The sequence below is a fragment of the Pseudomyrmex gracilis genome, unplaced genomic scaffold (genome assembly GCF_002006095.1).
Source record: "Pseudomyrmex gracilis isolate BER0280 unplaced genomic scaffold, ASM200609v1 scaffold_27, whole genome shotgun sequence".
NCBI lineage: Eukaryota > Metazoa > Arthropoda > Insecta > Hymenoptera > Formicidae > Pseudomyrmex > Pseudomyrmex gracilis.
Genome location: NW_018020611.1, coordinates 1,043,389 through 1,067,222, shown reverse-complemented (window position 1 = coordinate 1,067,222; position 23,834 = coordinate 1,043,389). Strand labels below are relative to the sequence as shown.

Below are 23,834 nucleotides of genomic sequence, written 5' to 3'. Positions count from 1 at the left end.
ATTTCTGCAACAAGTTTTATTATTATCACGATACATGCACACAAGCAAAATAACTTTCCCCATGCATATGTAATAAGAGTAACGATTATTCGATATTTAAAATATAAAAGAATTTTTAAACCAATTTTTAAGAAAGCGCGATAGAAGTTCCAGCCTGACTTGCCAAACTTTGAGAGGCGTTCCAACTACGAATGTTTCCAAGTAAACTTGTGCAAAATTATGTTCAATATGTAATAAAAGCATCTTGAGGGAGAAAACTAGTACAAAATAAATTTATATTAATTGTCGCAGTACGTGTATGTATATATTTATACCGCGTCAAAGAAAATTGTTTTGGTAGAAAGAAACTGGCGTTTACTAACGCCTGTATAAAATATATATTAAACTTTTATGCACATTTTTGCATTTTCGAGTCGCAATATCTCTTATGCGCATTCGAATATAATCGTATATATCCCAGAACCAATATTAAGTATCTTTTTAAGTAGAGCCTTCTCAAGTATAATCGCTTTGTATTGATTTTTTTTCTTTTTCCGATCAGAGCATTGTTCTGATCATATAATTGAGAATGCCGCCGTGTTTATAAAAGGTCAAATCAACTTCGGTATCGAATCGAGCGACAACTTGGAACTTCTTGCCGTCGTCGGTAGTCACGGTAACTCGTTGTCCAGGTTGAATATTCTCGGGAATCGCTATATCGTAGGTCTCGTAACCTGTTAATCCTAAAGACTCCGCATTCTCGCCGGGAAGATACTCCAGCGGGGCGACGCCCATACCTATAAGATTGGACCTATATACGAGAAAAACAAACGAAAAATAATTTATAAAATTATTACACAAGTGATTGTTGCAAATATCTCAAATTAAACTCGTAATTCGAAAATCTGTATCAGATGTGCTCTAGAAAAATTTATGATCAAATTTTATCTAGGAAATACACAGTGATCAACAATTTGGAGAGAGAACTTACCTGTGTATTCTTTCGTATGATTCCGCTATGACCGCTCGAATACCGAGCATGTATGTTCCTTTAGCGGCCCAATCCCTGGAAGATCCGGATCCGTATTCCTTGCCGACCAAAGCGATCAGAGGTGTTCCGTCCTTTTTGTATTTCTCGGCCGCGTCAAATACGTCCATCTAAGTAATATTCCACCAATTATCTCTTTTATAATATTTATATTTTAAAAACTACATATTATAAATTTCGTTGTTTTTTTGTTTTTGATAATTTTTAATATGATTCTGGTCTGATATATGCGTGTCAATTGTTTTATAAAACATACTAAACTAAATTATACGTACTTCCTCTTTAGTTGGAATGTGAATTGTACGTGGTCCTGGTTTGCCAATGAATTTGTTCATCAGACGAATGTTCGCAAATGTACCTCGCACCATCACATCGTCATTTCCTCTACGCGAACCGTACGAATTGAATTCTTTCGGTGTCAGGCTGTAAAAATCACAATTGTCATTGAAAGGATAATTAGGCGTTTCATGTGAAATATTTTATTTTTCCGTGCGCGGACAAAATTTTTTTTACGATGAACTTACCCACGACTGGCCAAATATCGCGCCGCTGGCGAGTTACGCGCGATACTACCCGCCGGACTGATATGATCGGTCGTAACGGAATCTCCGAGATTCACGAGCACTCGCGCATTCGTAATCGGCTTTATCTGAGATATCTCCTGCAAAATTTATTAAAAAATTCATTTTTTACAATAAAAAAGAAGAGGAAAACGAAATATATTAATTAATTATTTTACAATATTATGAATTTTAATATATTTCTATAATGTGACCTTTTCCAAAGTTTCGAAGAAAGGCGGATGTTTAATATATGTAGAAGTAGCGTCCCATGGATATAATTTGCCTTCAGGCGCGACTAAATTTGCCCAATTGCTGCTGCCTCGTTCTATTTTGCTGTACACTTCTTTAAACATGGCTGGAATGACGTATTTCTGCTCCACGGCTTGAATTTCCGCTCTGGTTGGCCATATGTCTCTCAAATATACCGGAGTACCGTCGGACTTATGACCTTAAACAAAAGAAAAGAAAAAAACCGGTGTGTGTCAATAACCTTCTTAAATTTCACAAATATTATCTAGAAAACAGAAATGCTTACCTAGTGGCTGTTTTTCAAAATCTATGTCTACAGTGCCAGCGATAGCGTACGCTATCACCAAAAGAGGAGATGCCAAATAGTTCGCTCGAGTGTTTGGATGCACCCGACCTTCGAAATTTCTATTTCCCGATAGAACTCCGCAACAAACAAGATGATACTATAAATACAAAGGAATTCAATAGTAAATACGTACGTTATACAAACATGTCTTTATCAACGTATCAAAGACAACATACTCTATGTCAGAGATAATATATTTTCGAAGATAAGACTTTTTCCAAATCAAGTAATTAAGGATACATATGTTTACATTAAAAAAGCGCAGTTTACCTTTTCAATATTTTCACTTATAACATCAGGAAGCGGACCGCTGTTTCCGATACAGGTCATACAGCCATAACCCACAATATCAAATCCCAATTTCGACATGTACGGGATCACTCCGCTCTCATCGAGATAGTAAGTAACAACTCCGGATCCAGGTGACACTGATGTTTTTATGTACGGATCGACAGTCAATCCGGCTTCTACGGCCCTTTTAGCGAGAAGACCTGCATCGAGACAATACAATTAGCACATCTTATGTGCATACAGTTTATGTGTTTTCATAAGGTAGAAAAAGAGCTAAACCATATGTACAAAACTATTAATACGATTAATACGATTAAATTATTAATACAATTTTCTCACGAAAGAAGAATTCTCTCTTGATAAAAATTCACACAAAATTTGCAAAGTACCTGCTCCAAGCATCACACTCGGATTGCTAGTGTTCGTGCAGCTGGTAATCGCTGCGATAACCACCGAGCCGTGCTTTAGCTCATACTCCTTTCCTTCGTATTCAAATTTCGCTGTGGTACCAATATTTTCTGGATTTATACCAAAACCTTTGAAACCTACCTGCAATAAGAAAATCACACAAATTTATAATTTACAAGTTGTAACAGACAGCTATCACACGTACAGCGACGAATTTCTTCTCTTACAAATTTATGTTGTTTCGTTTCATCATACATTTGTCTTTTCAAAAAACAAATTTGTCTTTTCTGTATTGAAGTTAAATATAGTTTTTGTCGTCGTGCTTTATCAGTCGTGATATAAAACGGAATTCATTGTACGGTAAGCGATTTGCTGAAGTAGCAACATTTGCGGTAATCTTTAAGCAATTATAGGGTCTACGACCTCGTGCACAAAAGTCAATCACCGCGATCTTTATATCACAGAAAAAATAATTAAATGTTAATAATTCAAAACAATACTAGAAACATAAACTATGTACACAATAAAATGATTATTATAACAACAATTATAAAATTACATGTTAATTAATTGATTATTTGTAGTTAATTCGAAAATTTTTCATATTTTTATTATATTTTTTAACGAAAAATTTATGAATCCGCGACGGTGTTTTTTTTTTTTTTTTAGTTTAGAATAATACACAAATATATATCTTTCTTTCGCTTCAGCGCTACGATATAATAAAAATGATGATTAGTAATAATGATTACTAAATATTTTGAGTAATTATTGCAAATAACAGTAACATTAATTGAATTAAAGACACTTGTGTTTTAAACAAACGAACTTTTCCATTGTTTCCGCAAATAGAATCGCTTTCGGCCCTAAGGTCTTATAGGAAACCCGAGTCCTCTCTGTATAACAACGTGCACGTCAAAACGATGGCTCGTTTGCAATGAAATGTGTGCGGTTTGCAAAACGAACGTTAGTAGGATGTTGTATCAGCAATTTCAGCGCGAGCACCGAATACGTCTTCCAGAACTTGTGCGAAGTGCGCGAGCAAAGACTCGTGTCTTCTCCGACGAGGCGGACGGATCGATCGATCAACGGTACGTGCACAAATCATTATTTTTTTTTCTTCTCGCATCGGGATATATCGCGAATTTCGAATGACAGTTGTTAGATCTTATTGCGAGAGATGTTTTCTTTATATAGCGAGAAATATATAATATATATAAAAAATATGTAATATATGTCAGAAAACTTTTTGCCTCTGATGAAAAAACCGTGAAGAAGTTTTGAAAATTCGCACGTAAGAGGAAACACCGTGTATAGAGTTCAGTTCATTAATTTTGATTATTGAAAAAATAATGCCGATGATTCATTCATTTATTATTTGTTTGTTTCTAATTATCAGAAAATGATAGCACGGCTAACAATAGCTAATCTACGTTTCTGTTCGATGATAGAAATGTATACTATTAGTATAATGACGTATAGAAAATCCAAATACCGACATTACAAAAAAATTTCAAAATCCTCGAAAAAATTTTTCTATTTTTTTTCCGATAACGAGAATGACTTAAATCCGGTTAGTTTTTATTTCGACTTTTAATTTAATTTTTTTTACGTACAAAAATACAGATATATCTGAATATTTTGCTATCAAAAGCGCTTCTACAGAGAGTCCACATTGACTAATGCACACGCTTATCTCTGTAATTATTGGATGTGCGTGTACTCTCGATAATAATTCTTAAATTTCGTATTCTAAGAGATAAACAACACAACTTTCTGTATTCATGAAAATGATAAATTTTCTATTTTTTAAAATGTAATTTCTTTCAAGTCGAGTTTTTCACAAGACTCTTCTTCAATTTCCGATTCAAACAATTTCGATATTAAATTCAAGACCGTCGCCATGAAGAAACTTGTTTTTCAAGTTGACTAGAAAAAATTATACATACGCTATTACTATAATCTAGGATGTCTATTTCTCCGTGTCTATGATATTTCGCGCGTAAAGCAATATACTACGTGTGTTTTCGTGATGAAGATGATGGGAAACATATCTCACAGATCATTTTTGTTGTTATTGTTGTCAACCGTATCTCTTTTGTCGTCGATCGCGAAAATCTAACTGCGATGAAGAATTGAATTTCAAGCAGAAGAAGCGTCAGCTTTATGATTCATATCGATGAGCTTCTTCGGCAAGTGTCCTTACTGTTATAGGCCAGGTAACGCGATGCCGATGTTGAACATTTCGAATAGAAATCGATCGACGTTTTTAAACTCATAAACACGCATTGTTTCCGCCCGTTCGACGATCTCATTTGCTAGTAGTTCGCCTAACAGATCGCGAGCATCTTCAAACGCGATTCAAATGTAATATTTTTGTGTAAAGTGCGCAGCGAATTTTCGTTGTACGGAATATTTATTCGACTGTATATATTGAATCTCGAAGTGTCGATAAGATCACATTGCGAAAATCACACATAGTTTTCGTGCTCGTTAGAGAAAATCGTTATATACATTACGTATCTTGTGTTTTTTCGCTTCTTTTGAAATCTTAAAAAATTTAAAAATACTTAGATTAAAACCGAGATATCATGCTGTGTCAACAGAACATTAGGGACTCATTGAGGGCCAATGATAGGAAAGAACTATAAAAAGGCACGATAATACCAAAGGTTTCACACTAGTCCAACAGTTCTCCTAACGTGTACAACGATCTTGTCTCTGACAGACCAAAGTTTAAGAAAGCAACGGATATAGTTTAACAAGAACAAGTATATTGTCTATTAGCATTCGTCAAGTAACAGTAAAAATTTTAAAGTTAAAAGGTAATTGTAATTTGTGTACTACGTTAATCTTTCTTGTGGCTTATTATTTAGTTTTAATTTTTGAAAATTTAATTGTGTTACTCGCTATTTACAGTATTTGAAATTTCGTTGTGTTGTACGTGCACGATACTAAACAATTTTCACGAAAAAGTGGAAACGAAAAGGGTCTGTTGCCGGATATAATCCTGTTCGGTAAAGTAGAAATAAAACAACTTCACCGGGAAAGGATTATATCCTGTAATGGATCTGTACGCAGCGTTTTTTTCTCGATATAGCACACACATCTTCAAAAAAATATTCTTGCCACTGAGGGCAGGTACAGGTCTTGTCTGCACAAACCAATATTATTATTTTGTGACTAGATCTGTACTTATCCTTAATGACAGGAAACATCGTCTTGAGAATTGTCATTCAAAAATCTTCGTCTTGTTCAATTGTCTTTGGTTTTCTAGCAATATGTTAATTCGAAAGATCATAAAGCTAGATCATCAAAGGACAAAGGTTCGAGACACAGCGGCATTGGACATCGTCGTTCAAAAGGACATACTCTCAAAAGGAATTTATTGTGAAAATTAATTTTAAAATTGCTGACCGCGTCGGACACACATTATTGTGATTTTTAATGGTTCTTCAAAACGAACGTAGAAACAGAAGAAAGGATATTTGAGGGCAAAGTTCAAGGAGCTCTTTCTCTGATGTCTTGATATAAGATAATGATATCACAGTAAGAGTTTCTTTGAGCTCTGTCGATCATTTTCAACCTTGTTCTTTCTTATCTGACAAGAAAAATCTGTGAACTCTGAAGAAAAAAAAATAAATTGCTATATATTTTTTGCTGCACTGGCTAAACAGAAGTGTGGCATAAGATGAATGTAACCCAGCTTGACTGGAATTTTTAAATCAGTTCACTGGGTCATATTTGTCTATTGCACGCACTGATTACTCATCGGAGTTGTAGAGATTTGATATTAATATTTTGCAGGTTTAACACATGTGTATGTGTATAATTGCTTTAAATATTTTATATACTTAGTCATACGTGTATGTCGATTAGTAGTATTGTTAAATGTAAAACTATTAAAAGAACATTAACTATAAAAAAGATTAGATATGTTTAAGAAATATATTTTTTATGTATACGAGTGGACAAAGAGACAAACTTTTTCAATAATACAATAACTTTTCAAAAGAAATGTTTAAGAGAGCACAGACCTTGTTGACGAGGCAGTTCCTGAAGTCTATCTGCATGTCGGACACCGAGACTCGATCGTGAGGTCTCTTGGGTCCGCTGACGCTGGAAACCACGGTACTCAAATCTAGAGTGACCACTTCGGAGAAGATTGGATCCTGACTTGAGTCGTTGTAATTCCTCAGCATACGCACGCTTTCAAGATATTTTTTAATTCTGTCAATATGTTCCTCGGACCGACCTGTTTGCTTCAGATACATTAAACTCTGTTGATCCACTGGGAAGAAGCCCACAGTTGCGCCATATTCCGGACACATGTTGGATATAGTGGCGCGATCAGCGATACTCAATTGCGATACTCCGGGTCCGAAAAATTCGACGAACTTTCCGACTACTCCGACTTGACGAAGATTCTACGCGTAAAAAAATGTTTGCAAGTTTATGATACATAAGTGCTTTAATATGCTTTAATATGCTTAATATATCTTATGATTTTTTTCGTCGAGTATAATGTCACTCAAAAATAATTTATATAATTGTAAATTTTTTAAGTAAGAATTTTTTAAAAGTAAAAACATTTTGTTTCAAAAAAGCTTCCTTGTAAATAGATATTTGGATTTAGACAAAAAAAGAAATTCACCTTTGTGACCGTAAGAACAAGATCTGTAGATGTAGCGTATTGGCTCAGTGTTCCCTCTAATTTATATCCAACAACCTTTGGTATCAACATAGATATTGCCTGACCAAGCATAACGGCCTCGGCTTCAATACCACCAACTCCCCATCCAAGCACTCCAAGACCATTGACCATAGTAGTGTGAGAATCGGTGCCGACCAAACTGTCCGGGTACAAAACACCGTTGGTATTAAATACCACTCTTGCCAGATACTCCAGATTCACTTGATGGACAATACCGCTTCCAGGTGGTACAATTAACATGTTTTTGAACGCCTTTGCGCCCCATTTAAGAAACATAAAACGTTCCTTGTTTCTAGTAAATTCCATTTCTTCATTTTTCTTTGTAGCATCCGGACTAAAAACAAGCAATTATTATTCAGATTTATCTTATATTATGTAACGATGTACGATATCGAATTTAAAGCTTTTATTTGTACTTGTATCTCTTTATATACGCAATATTATCTCAGTGTTATAAGTAAAGCTTTTTTTTTTTAAGATAAATTGAGTAATAGCTACTTTTTGTTTCTCGTGTGAGTGTATGACAACAAGTGCATATTTCCAGTTTTACACGATAACCTTTTACTCTTTGTTAACATATTAATGTGCCAAGGATAAAGATATATGTTAAAAAAATTAATTACCTCCTATTAAAATCGACCTGTATTGAGTGGTCGATTACAAGATCTGATGGACAGATTGGATTAATTTTGTCAGGATCACTACCTAATCTCTTCACAGCATCTCTCATTGCAGCAAAATCTACAACTGCTGGCACTCCAGTGAAGTCCTATTTATGTGTAAAACACAAAAATATAAATATTCCTCTCTTCTCTTGTGTTCCTAAATTAAAATTTAACGCTTGTTTAAAGACTTTATACCTGCAAGAGAACTCTTGCTGGCACAAAAGCCACTTCAACTCCTTCTGCAACATTTTGATTTTTTTCCCAATCCAGAAGTTTCTCTACATCAGTTTCTGTCACTTGGAAATTATCACAATTACGTACAGCACTTTCCAGGAGAACACGAATTGAGAATGGCAATTTGTCTATAAAATGGAAATTAAATGGCCAATTTATATATATATTTAACAAGTATATAACATACTATAAAACTATTAAATACTGAATAATAAAGTTATCTTACCATATTTTGAGTCAAACTTGGTAACATCATAATAATTATACTGATTAGATCCAATTTTGATGGATTTCAGCAAATGCTGATAAGGATTTGGGCCTAAAATTATAAATTTTTCTTATAATTTGCTTATTTTATATAGCTATAGTTGTTCAAAATGTTTATAAAATTACAAAATATAAAATCATATTTTTATATTTCTTATTGTCAAAATAAGTTAATAAATTTTATACGAAACTTAAAACTATTAAGAATACTTACTAGCTCTAGCTTTTTGCATTATTTAATTCAAAATATTATGTTCTAAATTACAAAATATGTAAATTATCAGAAAAAAATTTAATCGAAACACTTGTGTGTAATGTTTATAAATAATACAAAAATACACGATATGATCTACGATCTTTTTCACATTTCTACGCAAATACAGAATATTCAATTTTCAAATGTGACATGTTGTCAAAATTTAAAAATATCCGAAGTAACACTTCTCATGCAATTTTCACCATCAATTGAAACATCAGTTTATTTTTTATTAAATTTGAATACCATTAGAGAAAAACCGCAAAATGTTATTTTTCATGATACGAAATTGTCTTAACATAACGTCGTCGCATTAATAAAGCCGCTCTTTTCAATCGTTTGTTTTTTTTTTCAATCAAATAACAGCAATAAACAAACATACGTCTTCTCACTTACCAGCCATGATTGTCACTGAACAAGTCACGTCGGCCACACTGCGTGACAAGTATATATCGTATCATACCGGGTGTTTCGTAAATATTTCTCTCCTTAAAGAACAGAGCAATCGATTAACTTTCTTATAATTTTTCTCGATATTTTTTGAAAACATGAACGTTATGCTTAAAATAACATGCTTTAGGCAAAATAAAATATTGTGATACAATAAACAAATATAAATCTGCACATTTTCCGAGCCGCCGCAGATAGTCGGCGGGTGAGACAGTAAAACATTGTATCATGATAAGATTGCGTTATGTAATATGATTTCTCGTGAATTAATTCAACATTTATACATAATTTATAACGTTTGCACAATGCTCTTGTCGCGACAAAGGTTTGTATTATGACGGGGAAAAAAGACCAAAGTTCGACACAAATCAATCGGTACGTACATACAAAATAAATGTTTCATTAATGACGCTCGGTATATAAAAGAACCGTCAAATCGGTCACGTGTTGCGATGTTTGCGATACATCGCGCAATCGTGGCGTGATCCTCCGTCGTGAACTTCAAACGGGGCGCTCGTGCGATAACGAGTTTCGGCCTGTGCATAAATATTTTTTTTTTTCGATAACGAAACGTTAATTTGACATCGACCGATTGCGCGTTATTCGATTTCACGAACGCTATTGAGAATGGAACGAAATCTGGAGAAGACACTGGACGACGCGTAAGTTTTCGAATCTCTTATAGGTTAAGTGTTCCGATAGTTTTAATTGCCCGCAACAATAAAAATTTACATATCACACGTATTGTCATCCTGTTCTGTATACAGATACAACGAGGAAGGCATTATTGGCTGCATCTTGGCAGATCATGCTGGTCTCTGTTTGGGAGGTAAGAAGTTTCCAAAAATATAAACACTAAGGAATGTAAACAGACATGTAAAATTCACATGTTCATGTTTCGTCAGTTAAAGGTAATGCATCGAGTGACAGTGCTGGTGTGATAGCAGCCATAGCCGATCAAGTTGCAAAACTAGAGCCTAGATCTGAAATACCTATCATATCGCTCCAAAATGATAACAAGTGAGTTAAATGTACAACAAAAAAAAAAAAATCAAAACTGTGCTATTATAAATCTAAAAACGTTAACGTTATGTCAAATATTAATACATGCAGATTCTAAATTAATTTCAGACAATGTATCATACGTCGAAAAGATCCTGTAGTTGGCGCTATATATAAAGATGTATCAACTTGAGAAAATTATTGTTGTATATAACACAACAGAAGCTGACTTATATCCTTAAAATAAGATGTTTATATGAAAATTTTCTATTATTTATAGGTGTAAAATTTATGATTTTTATTATAGTTGTAATATTAATGAATGATTATTACTCTTGTGCCGTGTGTAGGAATTGTTTTATATTGTGGCTGTAAGATTGTAGAAAATAATATTTATATATTATCATCTTTTAATAACATTTACACAAGAACTCCCGCAATGGATCATGTCTCTCGCGTCGCAAAGAAATTTGTAATTTTAATTTACACATAAATCATAAAATAACAACATAAACACATTTAAGGTCAATCACTCTTCCTCTGTTTTCTTTTTCTCTCGTGCCACTTGTTCGTGGCGAGCCTGATCAATTCATTATTCTCGTATTTCCACGACCCAAGTACAATTACAAACATAATTACACCGATCAGTAGATGCAATCCTTTTTTATCCGGAAATAAGGAAGCCTAAAAAAAAAAAAGAAATTAAATGTTAGCATCAATAACATTCTTAATGTCAATACAAACGTATGCGAGAAACTATTTCGGCAAACATATTATATTACATGTGACAAGGTGGTGATGAACGCTGCGATGATCAGAGATGCGGAAAAGACCGGCTTCGGAATCAATCCGTCCAGCGGCCGATAAATCGTGTCTCGATGCCTTTTGTTGATAAACAATGATGAGTGAATGATTCTTAGGGTCATGTTCACGCAATTGCCCAGGATAAAGCCAACCGGGCCGAACCAGGTGGCAAACAGATACGACGCGCCCAAAAACGCGATAGACTCGTAGACCATAATCAGATTGCTCTTGTTTATCGTTGTGCTATCGGCTGTTGCGTTGGTGTAGCACTCGGTCACACCATTGATGCCTAACAATAACACAGCAAGACAATGCGCTCTCAGCAGAAGGACGGGTAACGGTAAGGTCAACTTTGAGCCGCCGTACAACCACAGCAACGTGCTCGAGTACGATTGACCGAATACTAAAACAATCAGACCGATAGACATGACGACGGAACACAAGTGCGTTAGCACGTTTACGCTCTCCTGTACCTTCATCTGAAAATATCAGTTTTTACTATATAAATTCCGAGATAATCTGTCAATATTTTCGCTAAAGAAAAATCGACACAATCCGTATTTTTCTTTGTTTTTGATAAAATTGAAAGATGACTCTCACCGGATCCTGATCGATTAACGCTTTGTCTCTTTTCACCATCTGCGTAAAGTAGAAATATCCGCTATCTTCGATTGGACGAAAGATAAATCTAGCAGCAAGCGAACCCAGGTTGTTGACAACCTCATAAATACCCTTTAAAAACAAAAAATAAATAAATAAATTTCCTGAAAATATATATTCCATACATATTGACGTTATACCTGTTCTGTGAATGTCAACACTGGCATAATGGTCATAATTAATCTTTCGCCTTCTGTCAAAATTTGCTTCAATATTCCTTGCCTAAAGAAGCTCCACGTGAGAACGGTCAGCTTTCTATCGAGATACGGATCCTACGAAATAACTGTTGTTCTTAAAAACAACGATAACGGTATAGTTTGTATTTAAACCTACATTATTTTCCAATTGGCCGGGTAGAAAATCCTTCACAGATCGAAAAGGAAATTCTCTTTCCACGTACTCGTCGCTGCTGCCCTTCAGAGACATTCTGCGCTTCGGTGTGCACTTGTTCAACTTATTGATGTAATAGTGGAAGTACACGTAGTGACTAGTTGTATAAAATACCGCTGCGACGAGTTGAGCTATGCTGAACGCAAGCAATGCATTCTCCGGATAATACAGGATTAGGGGTACAAATGTCAAAGTGCGAATAGCAATCATGATCGTGTCTAGAATTACCTGGGAAGAGAAAAAGCGTAGATAATAGTATGACATTTATATTTTGTTAGAATTATTAAGTATATATCTTTTCTATCTGCTTACTTTAAGTCTAACAAATAGAAATGCGCTTGCAACTAATTGAGCGATTAAGGAAGATAATTCTATGATACACGACAGTCCAACCGTCCAAACTGCAAATGTGTAGTATGGTGGTAATGCTTCTGTGGTGGATAACAAGAACAACCAGATGTATCCAAATAGAAAAGACATTACAACACATATAGGCACTCTAAAAAAAAAAATTATATATATATATATATACATATCTTAATTTTGTCAGATCAATATCAAACTAATTATAGTAGATAGAACTAAAATTAGTTCTAAAATAGAATATAAATAATGACAAAATAGCGAAGAAACTAACGTTAGCCAGAGAAGATTTACAACTTGAGCCCAATTATGCTCTGCAGTGTTAGTTAGACATGCTTTCATAAATGGCTCTCTTGATAAAAATAAAATCATAGATTCCAACAGCAATAATCTCACATTAATGACACCTAAGATTGCTTGGCCCACATGCCGGACAACAAATGCATTCAAGACAAATGTGACACAGCGACAGAATATCTGAAAGAAATGTCTTTTAAAAATTTCTATACACTTATGACAATGCAAAAACGAAAAAATTGTTTTTGATTAGTTATTCTTCTCAAAAACTCGTCTCTTGAACACAGAGACTGCGAGATAAAGATTAGATTCGTCAATTGTAGAAAAACACAGCAACTAGATATGTCATTTACAAGTCTGGTGAGAAGAAGAGTCAATTGGCACATACCTGAAATACAATGTTGAAAGAAGCATTTTCTAAGCTGCTCTTCAGAACGTTCGGTGGCATTTTTCAGACTGCGATTAGCACAGAAGACATTAAAATATTTCAAGATTGCCGCCGAAAGATCAATGAAATTTAAGGTTAGGCGGGGTGATAATCTCGAGGAAACTCAGACCAACATTCGCCTGTATCATTTCTCCTCCTCGATTTCATTCGTGTAACATGCGTGTAGCCGATGCGTTTCGGACGCACAACATTTATTCCGTCACAGCGAAATAACGAGACGATAACTATTTCGATCCGACTGATGACATTTTTGTGTCATGTGACGTAACGGCATCTTTCGTTGGATCGATTTTTCACAAACGTGGGTGTTATGATCTATACTAGCGATATAGTTTTATTTTGCGAGAAAACTATAGTGAATAGGCAAAAGAAAATACCCTATTCTTTGGAGCTGCGCTACGGTTGCATTTTCCACGCATTTTCAAACTGTAAATGAAAATCAAATCTTACACATATTCATATTTTTTAAGTTTTTCTTTATTATCAATAACACTTTATGTATTATTTTTAATATATATTATTAATTTGCTATCTTTTACTTAATATGTTAAATGTAAATTTGAATTTAATTTAAATTTAATGTATTTAATATATATTAACTGTACTAATATAGTTTTAATAGTTTTATAATGCATTGGGCTTTAATGTGTCACATTATACAGCGGAATTAATGCATTCCAAAGTGCACCGCATGGATCTTCCGCGTTTGCTGAATACATAAGCGATAGATTTTTGACGGTCGACACTTTGTGCCGCGCAACAGCCATCTCGTCGTCACGAATTTCATTTGTTGAACAATCATCGGCTTCGCCAAGATATAATTTGTACGATACTGTGTGCAAATTGTCAGTCGATCTTCTAGTATAGTATAATTAATTAATATAATACATGAGAAATATTGCGGATATATCGTACCGGTTGCTATTTCCGTATTTTTTTCTACGCATGCGTAAGAACTCATCACGTGTTGATCTTGTGTACGTGTGACGTATATGTACATATTTTACACCAAATTTATTACATATAAAAAATTTTGGGCTAGGTTTATGCAGAGTTTATAATTACAATAAACTAGAATTTTTCTTTAATCTAAAGAAAACTTCTAGTAAAAATCACAATATATTATTAAATATATTTTTTATTAGCGCTCTTCAGTCTCTTTTTTTTTCAAATTCAGTTCTGAAAACTTCCACACGCATGTTTACATATTTGTTTTGCTATAGTTTTATTATTCTTCCGATACATAATCTCTGAGAACTAATTCGCTCAAAAAAGAATTAAAGAGTCCACTGCTAAAACCCATAAGAAGAGTACGTAGAAATTCTCTCTGAGACTTTTTATTTTATATCAGTATTTCTTTCTGTCTTGTAAATCAAAACGCCACGATCGGCACGATCTTGATATGATAGAAAACTGTTTTTACGAACGGAGAGAGTTTCCGTCGAAGGATTCAGTACGGTCTTGTCTTCGAGGCAGCTTGGTCGCACATTGGTGATGTTCGGACGTTCCAGTATAGAAAATTTTCATTAAGAGTCTCCGAGCGATTATAGGTGATTATTATCTTTTTTTCTTTAAATTTTTTTTTATTACCCATGTCTGGATGTTTTTCTTGGATAGCATTAAATGAGAAATACCTCTTTGTTGCGCCGAACTACGTACGCTACTGACGTTTGATACATCAGGTGACGCTAGCTGTTGTGCACATGCACCAATATCTGTCGCGCAAGTGTCGTGAGTCGCGATTTTTTCGACTCCGTTAGTAGGTAGTATAGAATATTAGCTAGTTAATGCGCGAGATTCGCAGTCGGTCGCGGACAGTCGCGAACGGTGCGGGTTGATTGGATGAGGTGCGTCTTGAGTGTCGAGGGACTCGCTCAAGACAGACGTGTGACTTGACCATTGCCGGTGTCGTTTGCGCGAGATCTTTCGTTTTTTTTTTCTAATGAGTGTCACTCCGATCTGGCGTGGAAGACGTGTCACGCCATCGTCGGTTCTTCGCGCGGTGGACATTACTTCTGCTAGACAAGCGACGCTCGAGGTCGAGGACAGTCGCCCACACGTCGATTATCCTATCGTTAGTTCCTACAATAAAGAGATATAGCCGCACGAATTGAGATATCGGTATAATATAATACGCACATGTGCTTCTTGTGTACTGGCTCTTGTCAGTAATGCGATGCGGACAAAGTTATAACTACACGAAACGGGAGCGATGTCAATAAAAGGCGGGCAAGTTAAAGGGTTAATTAGACATTTACCCACTCGCTTATGTAAGACAACGTGATTTTGTGTGTTGTCATTCAAAACTAGTAAGACACAACGTGTGCGCGTTGAAAAACGCGTCTATATGCACGCATGTGATCATCAAAATTTACTTTTATTACATTTCACGGAGCAAAGTTAAAAAATGTTAATTTAGAATAATGACTACGTTTATGAGATAAAAGTTATTGAAAATTATTGTCATTTGAAAATAGCAAGACAAGCTACACATGTACCACAGAGAGACAGTTTTGTTTACACGAATGATTTGAACACAAGTTGTTATATTAGAGCTATACGTTACTTGTATTTTTGTGACTGTGATGTAAAAATTATTGAAAAGTGACAAAAAATTATACAGTGTTATGTGACGAGAAGCAAAAATTTGCACATAATATTATGTGACGTCAATGCGTTTGTATCTCTTTATGATGCGCGTGTAAATGAAAATCGCTCTTTGACATTGATTAAAGATAATTTTATTCTGAATTGCTAAAACAAAAATTTCCATATTCTACCAGCTTAAATATTTTTGCATAGAACCATCTAAATGCGTTTGTAAAAAAATTGTTATCTTTTTACTAAGAGAAATAATACAAAACATCTTATTGTGCAAGTAAATTTCATAATTTTCAAATGCAATCACAAAGCAAAAAACCTTTGTTATATACGTAGTATAATATTTAATATATTCTCTATGAATTTTTTATTCATAATAAATTCAACTTACTTTTTGCAGCGAAAAAATTATTTGTATAAGCGAGAGCTACAGCGAGTCATTTGAGTCTAAGCAATGAGCCCATTAAGTCACAAAAATAATAATACTAACAATAATACTATTCCAAAAAATATGGAGACATCTAATGGATATTCTGCTGGTGATACCATGGCCAAAGAACTGAGAAATCATTCATCTCCTTGTGAGTCAATGGATTGTATGTGTGCTTAGATTGCCAATTTTTATATGTATATTTTTTGTTATATACACATTATGTTAATTATTATAATATCTGATGTTACTTGTGTAATATTGCCATACTTGTTTTTCAGAAAAAAAAATTCTTTAGATCACTAATTTTTTGCACTTGAAAATATCTTAGAATATTTAAGCAAGCTAGTTGATTAAACAGATTAGATATTTGTACATTAATACATGCTTGTAATAGAAATGTATTTACTTTGCTTGAATATTATATTTGTGCAATTAATTTAACACTAAAAAAAAACAAATAGCTTTCCATTTTGTTATACACACGCATTATCCTGCACGAAAAGCGCATTAGCCTTATTTTTTATTACCAATGTTTAATTTCACTATTTAATTCTGCAGGATTGTTTTTATCGCTAATTTGTAACAATAGATATTTTAGAATTTTCGACATTTATTACTGTGCGCACAAATTGCACAAAATATTGGTCATACAGTTGTTTATTACAGCAATGCCTTGGTTTGGGATGGATATTGGTGGCACATTATCTAAATTAGTATACTTTGAACCAAAGGACATTACAAGAGATGAAGCAGATGCAGAAATAGAAACGTTAAAAAATATTCGTCGTTATCTAACTAAGAATTCAGCATACGGGAAAACTGGCCATCGCGATACTCATTTGCAAGTAAGCATTGTTAAAATTACATTTCATTTAATTTTCATGTAAATTTACATCTTTTTATATAAATTTATCCCTAAGTACTTATCGTAAAGTCCATGTATGATTGCGATAAAACTATTAAAATAAAAAATTTGAATTAGAATTTGACATTAAAAAGTTTCTATCTTTAATCTCTAATACGTAATTTGATGCAACCCGTTAACTATTTCAGATGGATAATGTTTGTATTAGAGGTAGAAGAGGAACGTTACATTTTATTAGATTTCCCACAAGCGAAATGAAAAATTTTTTAGCGCTAGCAAAGTCAAAGGGCATGGCGAATCTTGTGACCACCGTGTGTGCCACAGGCGGTGGTGCCTTCAAGTTCGAGGAGAATTTTAAAAAGGTACTGTCTTACATACATCCTATCTTTTTAATTATCATTGCGATATTAATTACCTCATGCTTCAGTAATGGAACTTCTCTGACAGGAAGTAAATATGAGTTTAGCCAAATTCGATGAATTGTATAGCTTGATACGTGGAATGCTCTACATAGAAACCACCAATCCACGTGAGTGCTATTATTGGTCAAATCCCACCGACGACAGCAAATGTCAAAAAGTACCTTACGATTTTTCCGAACCATATCCGTTCTTGGTAAGAATATCGTATACATAGTTTTTTCTTTATCTTTCTCAACTTTTCTCAAAAATCTTTAGCAACTTTTAATGAACTTCTAATGAGTTTTCTAACGGTTATATTATCTATAGCTTGTTAACATAGGCTCCGGAGTGAGCATATTAGGTGTATATGGACCAGAAAACTTCAAGAGAATATCTGGAACGAGGTAAGTGAGCACGTGTGTGTTGTATTGCGCGTCGAGTGAATATACTCGTTTTAAGTGCTAACGTAATGTACAACTTTGTATTTTATAGTTTAGGAGGTGGTACTTTCTTGGGACTGTGTTGTTTACTTACTGGTTGCACCACCTTCGAGGAGGCAATAGAGTTGGCAACAGGCGGCGATAACACAAAAGTAGATAAGTTGGTCAGGGATATATACGGCGGCGATTACGGTCCCTTCGATCTTCCCGGAGATCTAGTAGCGAGCAGGTAAACTCGCAATTATCAATCGCCGCTCTTCGAAGAAAAATATAAATGTAGTTCTAAATCGTTGTTTTGTTTTTTCCCAGTTTTGGACAAATGAATTCCAAAGAACGTAGAAACGCTGTTACGAAAGAAGATCTAGCACGTGCAACGCTTGTTACCATCACAAATAATATCGGCTCGATCGCGCGCATGTGCGCTCTTAATGAAAAAATTGAGAGAGTAAGAATACATACGTACACACAAATTTTGGTAAAAATGTTTAAGCTGATCACAGAGTCTGTAACAAGTTTCATCTTTAGGTTGTATTTGCTGGAAATTTTCTCAGAGTGAATCCCATATCAATGAAATTACTGGCCTATGCAATGGATTACTGGTCTAAAGGAACCTTGAAAGCTCTGTTTTTGGAACACGAAGTAAGAAAAGAATCCGTCAACTTGTGTGTTCCGAGATATTTTTCTGTAAAAACAAAAGAAGTAAATTTTTCAAACATATAAATGCATTTCTTTTCTAATTTTAGGGATATTTCGGTGCGGTGGGTTGCCTGTTACAATACAACGGCTAATCGAGCTAAATATAACAAAAGATGTTGAGAAGAACAGTTACGCAACATGCAGCATTCCATGTGACCACATCATCTACAGTATGAATTTTCCAGTATGTGAAGAAGAGATCGTTACGATATAAAAATATTTTTGTTACATTTCTTTTTATTCGGGAATTTCTACTGAGTAATCGTTTAATGATACGACGAAGAACAAGAACTTCGCGAAAATATGATTAAGTAAGTTAATCTATAATTTATTACACACAGTGTTTATGTGTAGGAAAAAGTGGTTGTGTGTGGGGATATATATACATATATGTTTTTTTTCTTTTTGTCTTACCTTATTTTGATATCACTGTTCGATTATATGAGCACAAATATGTAGCATGACACGTTATAAGTGGACCAAATCCACATAAGGATTAAGGGCTGCCTCTTCTCCCGATGTTCGTTACATGCCGTAAATAGACTAGTTCTCTACCTCATAATTTATATCGTAAAAAATTTTTCTACGGATGCACAGATTTTTATGTACATTAATGACCGTGATCGATATTACACTTGCACATCTTTTCGTAAATTTTATATAATTGACTAAAAAATAAACAACACTTACAAAAAGTCCTTGGCGCGCGCACCAATTGTTAATATTTGTAATTTTGTTGCCGTATTATTATTCTATATATGTTACACAGACATTTCGTATAATATGAGAAGTTTTTTAATCAAGTATTAACGGAATGTTTGCCAAACCGTTTATTTACATGTGGTAGCAGTTGATGAGCAAAGAACGAAAAATTTTTTTTACATCGTTTAACATTGCTTCTGTGAGAAGGATTTGCATTAGAAAATACTTTAGATAACAAAAAAATGCAAATCCATATTCTAATTTTGCGAAGCATGATGACTATATACATGATATAAAAAGAAACGAACGCGAAAATATATATCATTAAATATTCATTGTAAAGAAGATACATATTACATGTATTTCTCGAGAATGTTGTCTAATGTGTATCTTCTATTTTTTTACCTATTTAAAATGTGACAATTATATATATAATAAAACTTTGGATACGTTATTTGTAATATTTCGATTAATTTGATATTAGCACACATCCTTTATAGAAAACAAATAGCTAATTTCTGTATAGATGCCAAAAAACTTTTTAACTTCTGCTAAATAAAATGCCAGTTTGCTATACAACAGTGTATTTTTCTGTCCTTTGAATCGAAACTGATAAATTAAGTTCAATGCTGTGCTAACACATTCCGTGTACACTTCTGTTTAAAAAAATTGCAGTCCTATGTAATTTGAGTGTCAAGAGAGTCCCCGTCTGTCTGTGCAAAGTACGGTTACTTAGCAACGATCTTACAAAACACAATGCTGCTCTTAAATGTCACGTTAACCGAGTTGTAAAGACACTCACGCGAAATTATAGATTTTTATAACAGCGTCGCTATTGTTACAATTATTACGTTAAATTTTCTATAATTTTTAAAAAAAGTAAAACGTTTTTTACGCGTTTTATTTGGTGCATCAATAAAAATGGTAAGTTAGCTAATTTCAGGTATTAACCTGAAAAAATATATAAGAAAAAGAATTTTTCAAGAATTTCCTTACTTTTATTTTCTTTTATTTTATTTTTCCTGATGATTTAATTACGATTATTTTAATTGCCAAAAAAATATCACTTTAACTGAAATATTGTATAAATATAAACACACCACATAAATATATTCGCTTTTATTCTGTCCTCCTCTTTTCGATTTTACAAGCTATTGTGTTTTCTTTGAATTATTAACAATGCAAAATTAACAAAAGGGTCCCAAGAAAGCAAAAGGAAAAGCGGTGGATACCGTTGAGGGAGTGGATACAACAAAAATGAACAGAGAACAATTAGAGATATATGCTCACAAAATTTTAGAAGAAATGGAACGCGAACGTGAAGAACGAAATTTCTTTCAACTGGAAAGAGATAAGCTGCGCACTTTTTGGGAAATCACGAGGCATCAGCTCGACGAAGCGCGTGCCGCAATCAGGTAATATATACACACGTGGTCAAAGTAAACACTTTAACCACGTGTTCGTAAAATTTATTTCACACACAGAAACAAAGAACGTGAAAAAGAGGAATTGGCGGAGAAGCACGAGGCCGAACTTAAGTTATATAAACAAAAAGTGAAACATTTGATGCACGAGCATCAGAACAATTTGTCCGAAAATAAGGCTGATCATCTAGTTGCGCTCAAATTGGCGCAAGACGACCACAATGCTCAAGAAAACGAGCTTATCAGAGATAAGATAGAATTAAAAAAGCTGCAGAAAGAGCAGGAACTAGCGCACGTGGGTGTGATCCGCGCGTTGAAGCTGGTAAGATGCTTGTGTGCAGACTATAATTGCTTACTCTCTCAAATTTATTGAAGTTAACTTTACAAAAGTTTAATGCAAATAATTGCTTCTTCTTTATGTAAAAAATAGAAACATTCGGAAGAAATGCAGAATATGATGAAAAAATTCGAATCTGAAGCGATGGAAATGGAGCAAAAGTATGAACAAAAATTAACCACTCAGTACGAATCCCTGATACTAAAGCATCGTATGGAAATGACAGAAGTGGAGGAGCGAAAAACCGCGCAGGTCGCGGATCTCATAAAAAATCACGAGAATGCATTTGCCGAAATGAAAACTTATTACAACGATATTACACTTAATAATTTATCGTTGATTAAAAGCATGAAGGTAAACTCTGTAAAATTTTGCGTGATACTCAATTACAGGATCTTAAATAATAATAGAAAGAAAAACACAAATTAATGCAACGCTTAAGTCAACATTTTCTACAACAGGAACAAATGGAAGCAATGAGAAGTAGCGAGGAACGTATGAAGAAACAAACGCGAGAACTGACAACGGAAAATAAAAAGTATTCGAGTGATTTAAAAGCCACGCAGGAAATAGTGGCCGAGCTTACCCGTCAACTTTCAAATTATGAAAAAGACAAACAGTGTCTAGCCGTCAGTATATATATGAAAATAAAATGATGTTGTGTTTAAAAATGAAAATATAAAAAAAATTAATCGCCTCAACTTTATAAAAAATATAAATTAAAAAGCACATAATTACCTCTCAAAATTACTTTGATATTACAGAATACAAAACGAAGACTGTCCGCGGTGACAAAGGACTTGGAAAATTTAAAATGGGAAAACGAAGTTCTCGAACTGCGTTTCGAAAAAGTAAAATATTTAAACAATAAAATATATCATTTCGCTTGGAATATAAAAAGTTTATCAATTCACACGTGACGTTGTCTCTTTTCAGTGTCAATCCGAAAGAGACGAGTTACATTCCAGATTCGTTTCGGCGATTTTCGATCTACAACAGAAAACAGGTTTGAAGAATGTACTTTTGGAAAAAAAACTGGAAAAGTTGTCGGAAGTACTGGAGCAACGTGAAGCGCAAATCAGCGAAGTGTTGGCAGCTGCCCAATTGGATCCGACGGCGGTGGTTAGTGTAAATAAGAAATTGGAGGTGCGCATAGAACACGATTTTTTGTCGCACTAAAATTGAATTATTCACAAATAGAATAACATTATAGAAGAAAATTCTTTCTTTCATAGGATTTGCTCAATAGAAAAAACGCTGCCATACAAGAGCTACAATATGAATTGGCGAAAGTTTGCAAGGCGCACGATGACTTATTAACGACTTATGAGAGTAAATTGCAGGAATACGGAATTCCTAAAGCTGAACTTGGATTTCAGCCGTTAAGGATGAAAGTAGCCGGCGCGAAATTGGGTTTAGGTCCGGCTGGTCTCGTTACCGCAAATCGGTAACGCATTTTACAACAATTATATTATTGCAGTATTATACACAATCGATTTGTATGATTTGGTGAAGATATTCTGTCTCATTGAAAAACTCGCACTGACGTCAATAATTGTTTACCTTTTGCCAAGATCAAAGATTTCGATAAGCTCGATAATTACATGCATTTACGCGTGCAAATGTTTCACAAGTGTATTTTTGATGCATGTGTGCGCAGCGATATTCCTTCGGAAACCTAAAACATTTCAAAATGTGTTAATATAATCGACATGTAGAATCTATTTTGACACATAGTACTTTTATTTTGTAAAACACGAATACATTTTCAGCATATCGCGTTATGTTCTCAAAAATTACATAAAATTATCACAGAGAATGTACAGAGTAGATCATATCGATGCCTGAAAGTTGTATAGTCTCAATAATTTCGCACAGTTCTCATTTGTCTCGCTTTCTGATCTAATTATCTCTTGTTGCGCAATTTACGTCACATGACAATGAGAAATCATGATATTGTGCACACAATTCCCATCGGTAATTCCGTTTTCGTTGAAATCAGCACAACTTGTCTCCGCGTTACATTTTCGCAGCAGATCTAACAACTGGCAGGCACAAATACATTGAAGATACATTCATGTTTAGATGTTGACATATATATAAATATAAATATATATATATATATATATTTATATTTATGTATATATATATATATATATATACACATATATATACACATATATATATACATATATAGATATAGACACACTGACTAGTCTAGCTTGTAAAACACTATAGGTCAAATACATCAGGTCACATGGTTAATTTTAAGTACCGACTTTTTATGTAAAATACTTCCTCGCTCGGGTGTCTCTCTCTTTTTCTTTCTCTCGTGCGTAGCAGATAATTTGCAAACTTTTCTCTTTCTTTCGTAATATACATATATACTTAACGATTAAGTGAAGAAATAATTTATCGTTTGCTCACCACAGAGATTTGTAAATATATCGTACAACGCTTTGTATAGATATAATTTTATAATATATATATAGATGTATATA

At 34.0% G+C, this 23,834-nt stretch overlaps 5 protein-coding genes across 11 annotated transcripts; 3 read left to right on the top strand and 2 right to left on the bottom strand.

Annotated features, from left to right (window-relative positions):
* Nucleotide 1: 1 nt before the first annotated feature.
* On the bottom strand, nt 2–9,504 carry LOC109852318 (cytoplasmic aconitate hydratase-like). 2 transcript variants are annotated; one of them, XM_020423364.1, is made up of 14 exons: nt 9,417–9,504; nt 8,724–8,816; nt 8,459–8,625; nt 8,222–8,367; nt 7,539–7,932; nt 6,922–7,311; nt 2,866–3,025; nt 2,456–2,676; nt 2,126–2,282; nt 1,803–2,038; nt 1,552–1,688; nt 1,303–1,450; nt 971–1,137; nt 2–790 (listed from the first exon to the last, which is right to left on the bottom strand). In XM_020423364.1, exons 1-14 carry the CDS (start codon nt 9,421–9,423, stop codon nt 538–540), a joined length of 2,676 nt encoding a protein of 891 aa, XP_020278953.1. In that variant the 5' UTR covers nt 9,424–9,504; the 3' UTR covers nt 2–537. The 2 variants fall into 2 exon arrangements, with proteins under 2 accessions (XP_020278953.1, XP_020278952.1); XM_020423363.1 differs by lacking the exon at nt 9,417–9,504 and adding an exon at nt 9,267–9,359.
* A 431-nt stretch (nt 9,505–9,935) lies between these two features.
* Nucleotides 9,936–10,990, top strand: LOC109852326 (ragulator complex protein LAMTOR5 homolog). The gene is made up of 4 exons (XM_020423382.1): nt 9,936–10,132; nt 10,238–10,299; nt 10,376–10,490; nt 10,602–10,990. Exons 1-4 carry the CDS (start codon nt 10,098–10,100, stop codon nt 10,663–10,665), a joined length of 276 nt encoding a protein of 91 aa, XP_020278971.1. The 5' UTR covers nt 9,936–10,097; the 3' UTR covers nt 10,666–10,990.
* Nucleotides 10,974–13,761, bottom strand: LOC109852320 (protein RFT1 homolog). Its single transcript, XM_020423367.1, has 8 exons — nt 13,375–13,761; nt 12,964–13,166; nt 12,639–12,825; nt 12,270–12,554; nt 12,077–12,208; nt 11,877–12,008; nt 11,255–11,755; nt 10,974–11,156 (listed from the first exon to the last, which is right to left on the bottom strand). Exons 1-8 carry the CDS (start codon nt 13,432–13,434, stop codon nt 10,998–11,000), a joined length of 1,659 nt encoding a protein of 552 aa, XP_020278956.1. The 5' UTR covers nt 13,435–13,761; the 3' UTR covers nt 10,974–10,997.
* An 847-nt stretch (nt 13,762–14,608) lies between these two features.
* Nucleotides 14,609–19,996, top strand: LOC109852323 (pantothenate kinase 3). Of its 6 annotated transcripts, none has more exons than XM_020423379.1 (10): nt 14,609–14,984; nt 16,436–16,631; nt 17,135–17,313; nt 17,522–17,695; nt 17,781–17,948; nt 18,062–18,138; nt 18,227–18,403; nt 18,484–18,619; nt 18,700–18,813; nt 18,918–19,996. In XM_020423379.1, exons 2-10 carry the CDS (start codon nt 16,490–16,492, stop codon nt 18,960–18,962), a joined length of 1,212 nt encoding a protein of 403 aa, XP_020278968.1. In that variant the 5' UTR covers nt 14,609–14,984; nt 16,436–16,489; the 3' UTR covers nt 18,963–19,996. The 6 variants fall into 6 exon arrangements, with proteins under 6 accessions (XP_020278968.1, XP_020278966.1, XP_020278965.1 ...); XM_020423377.1 differs by lacking the exon at nt 14,609–14,984 and adding an exon at nt 15,029–15,508; XM_020423376.1 differs by lacking the exon at nt 14,609–14,984 and adding an exon at nt 15,029–15,663.
* A 14-nt stretch (nt 19,997–20,010) lies between these two features.
* Nucleotides 20,011–23,688, top strand: LOC109852316 (growth arrest-specific protein 8). Its single transcript, XM_020423357.1, has 8 exons — nt 20,011–20,496; nt 20,770–20,987; nt 21,057–21,318; nt 21,427–21,687; nt 21,795–21,962; nt 22,098–22,184; nt 22,270–22,479; nt 22,569–23,688. Exons 1-8 carry the CDS (start codon nt 20,494–20,496, stop codon nt 22,782–22,784), a joined length of 1,425 nt encoding a protein of 474 aa, XP_020278946.1. The 5' UTR covers nt 20,011–20,493; the 3' UTR covers nt 22,785–23,688.
* Nucleotides 23,689–23,834: the final 146 nt, after the last annotated feature.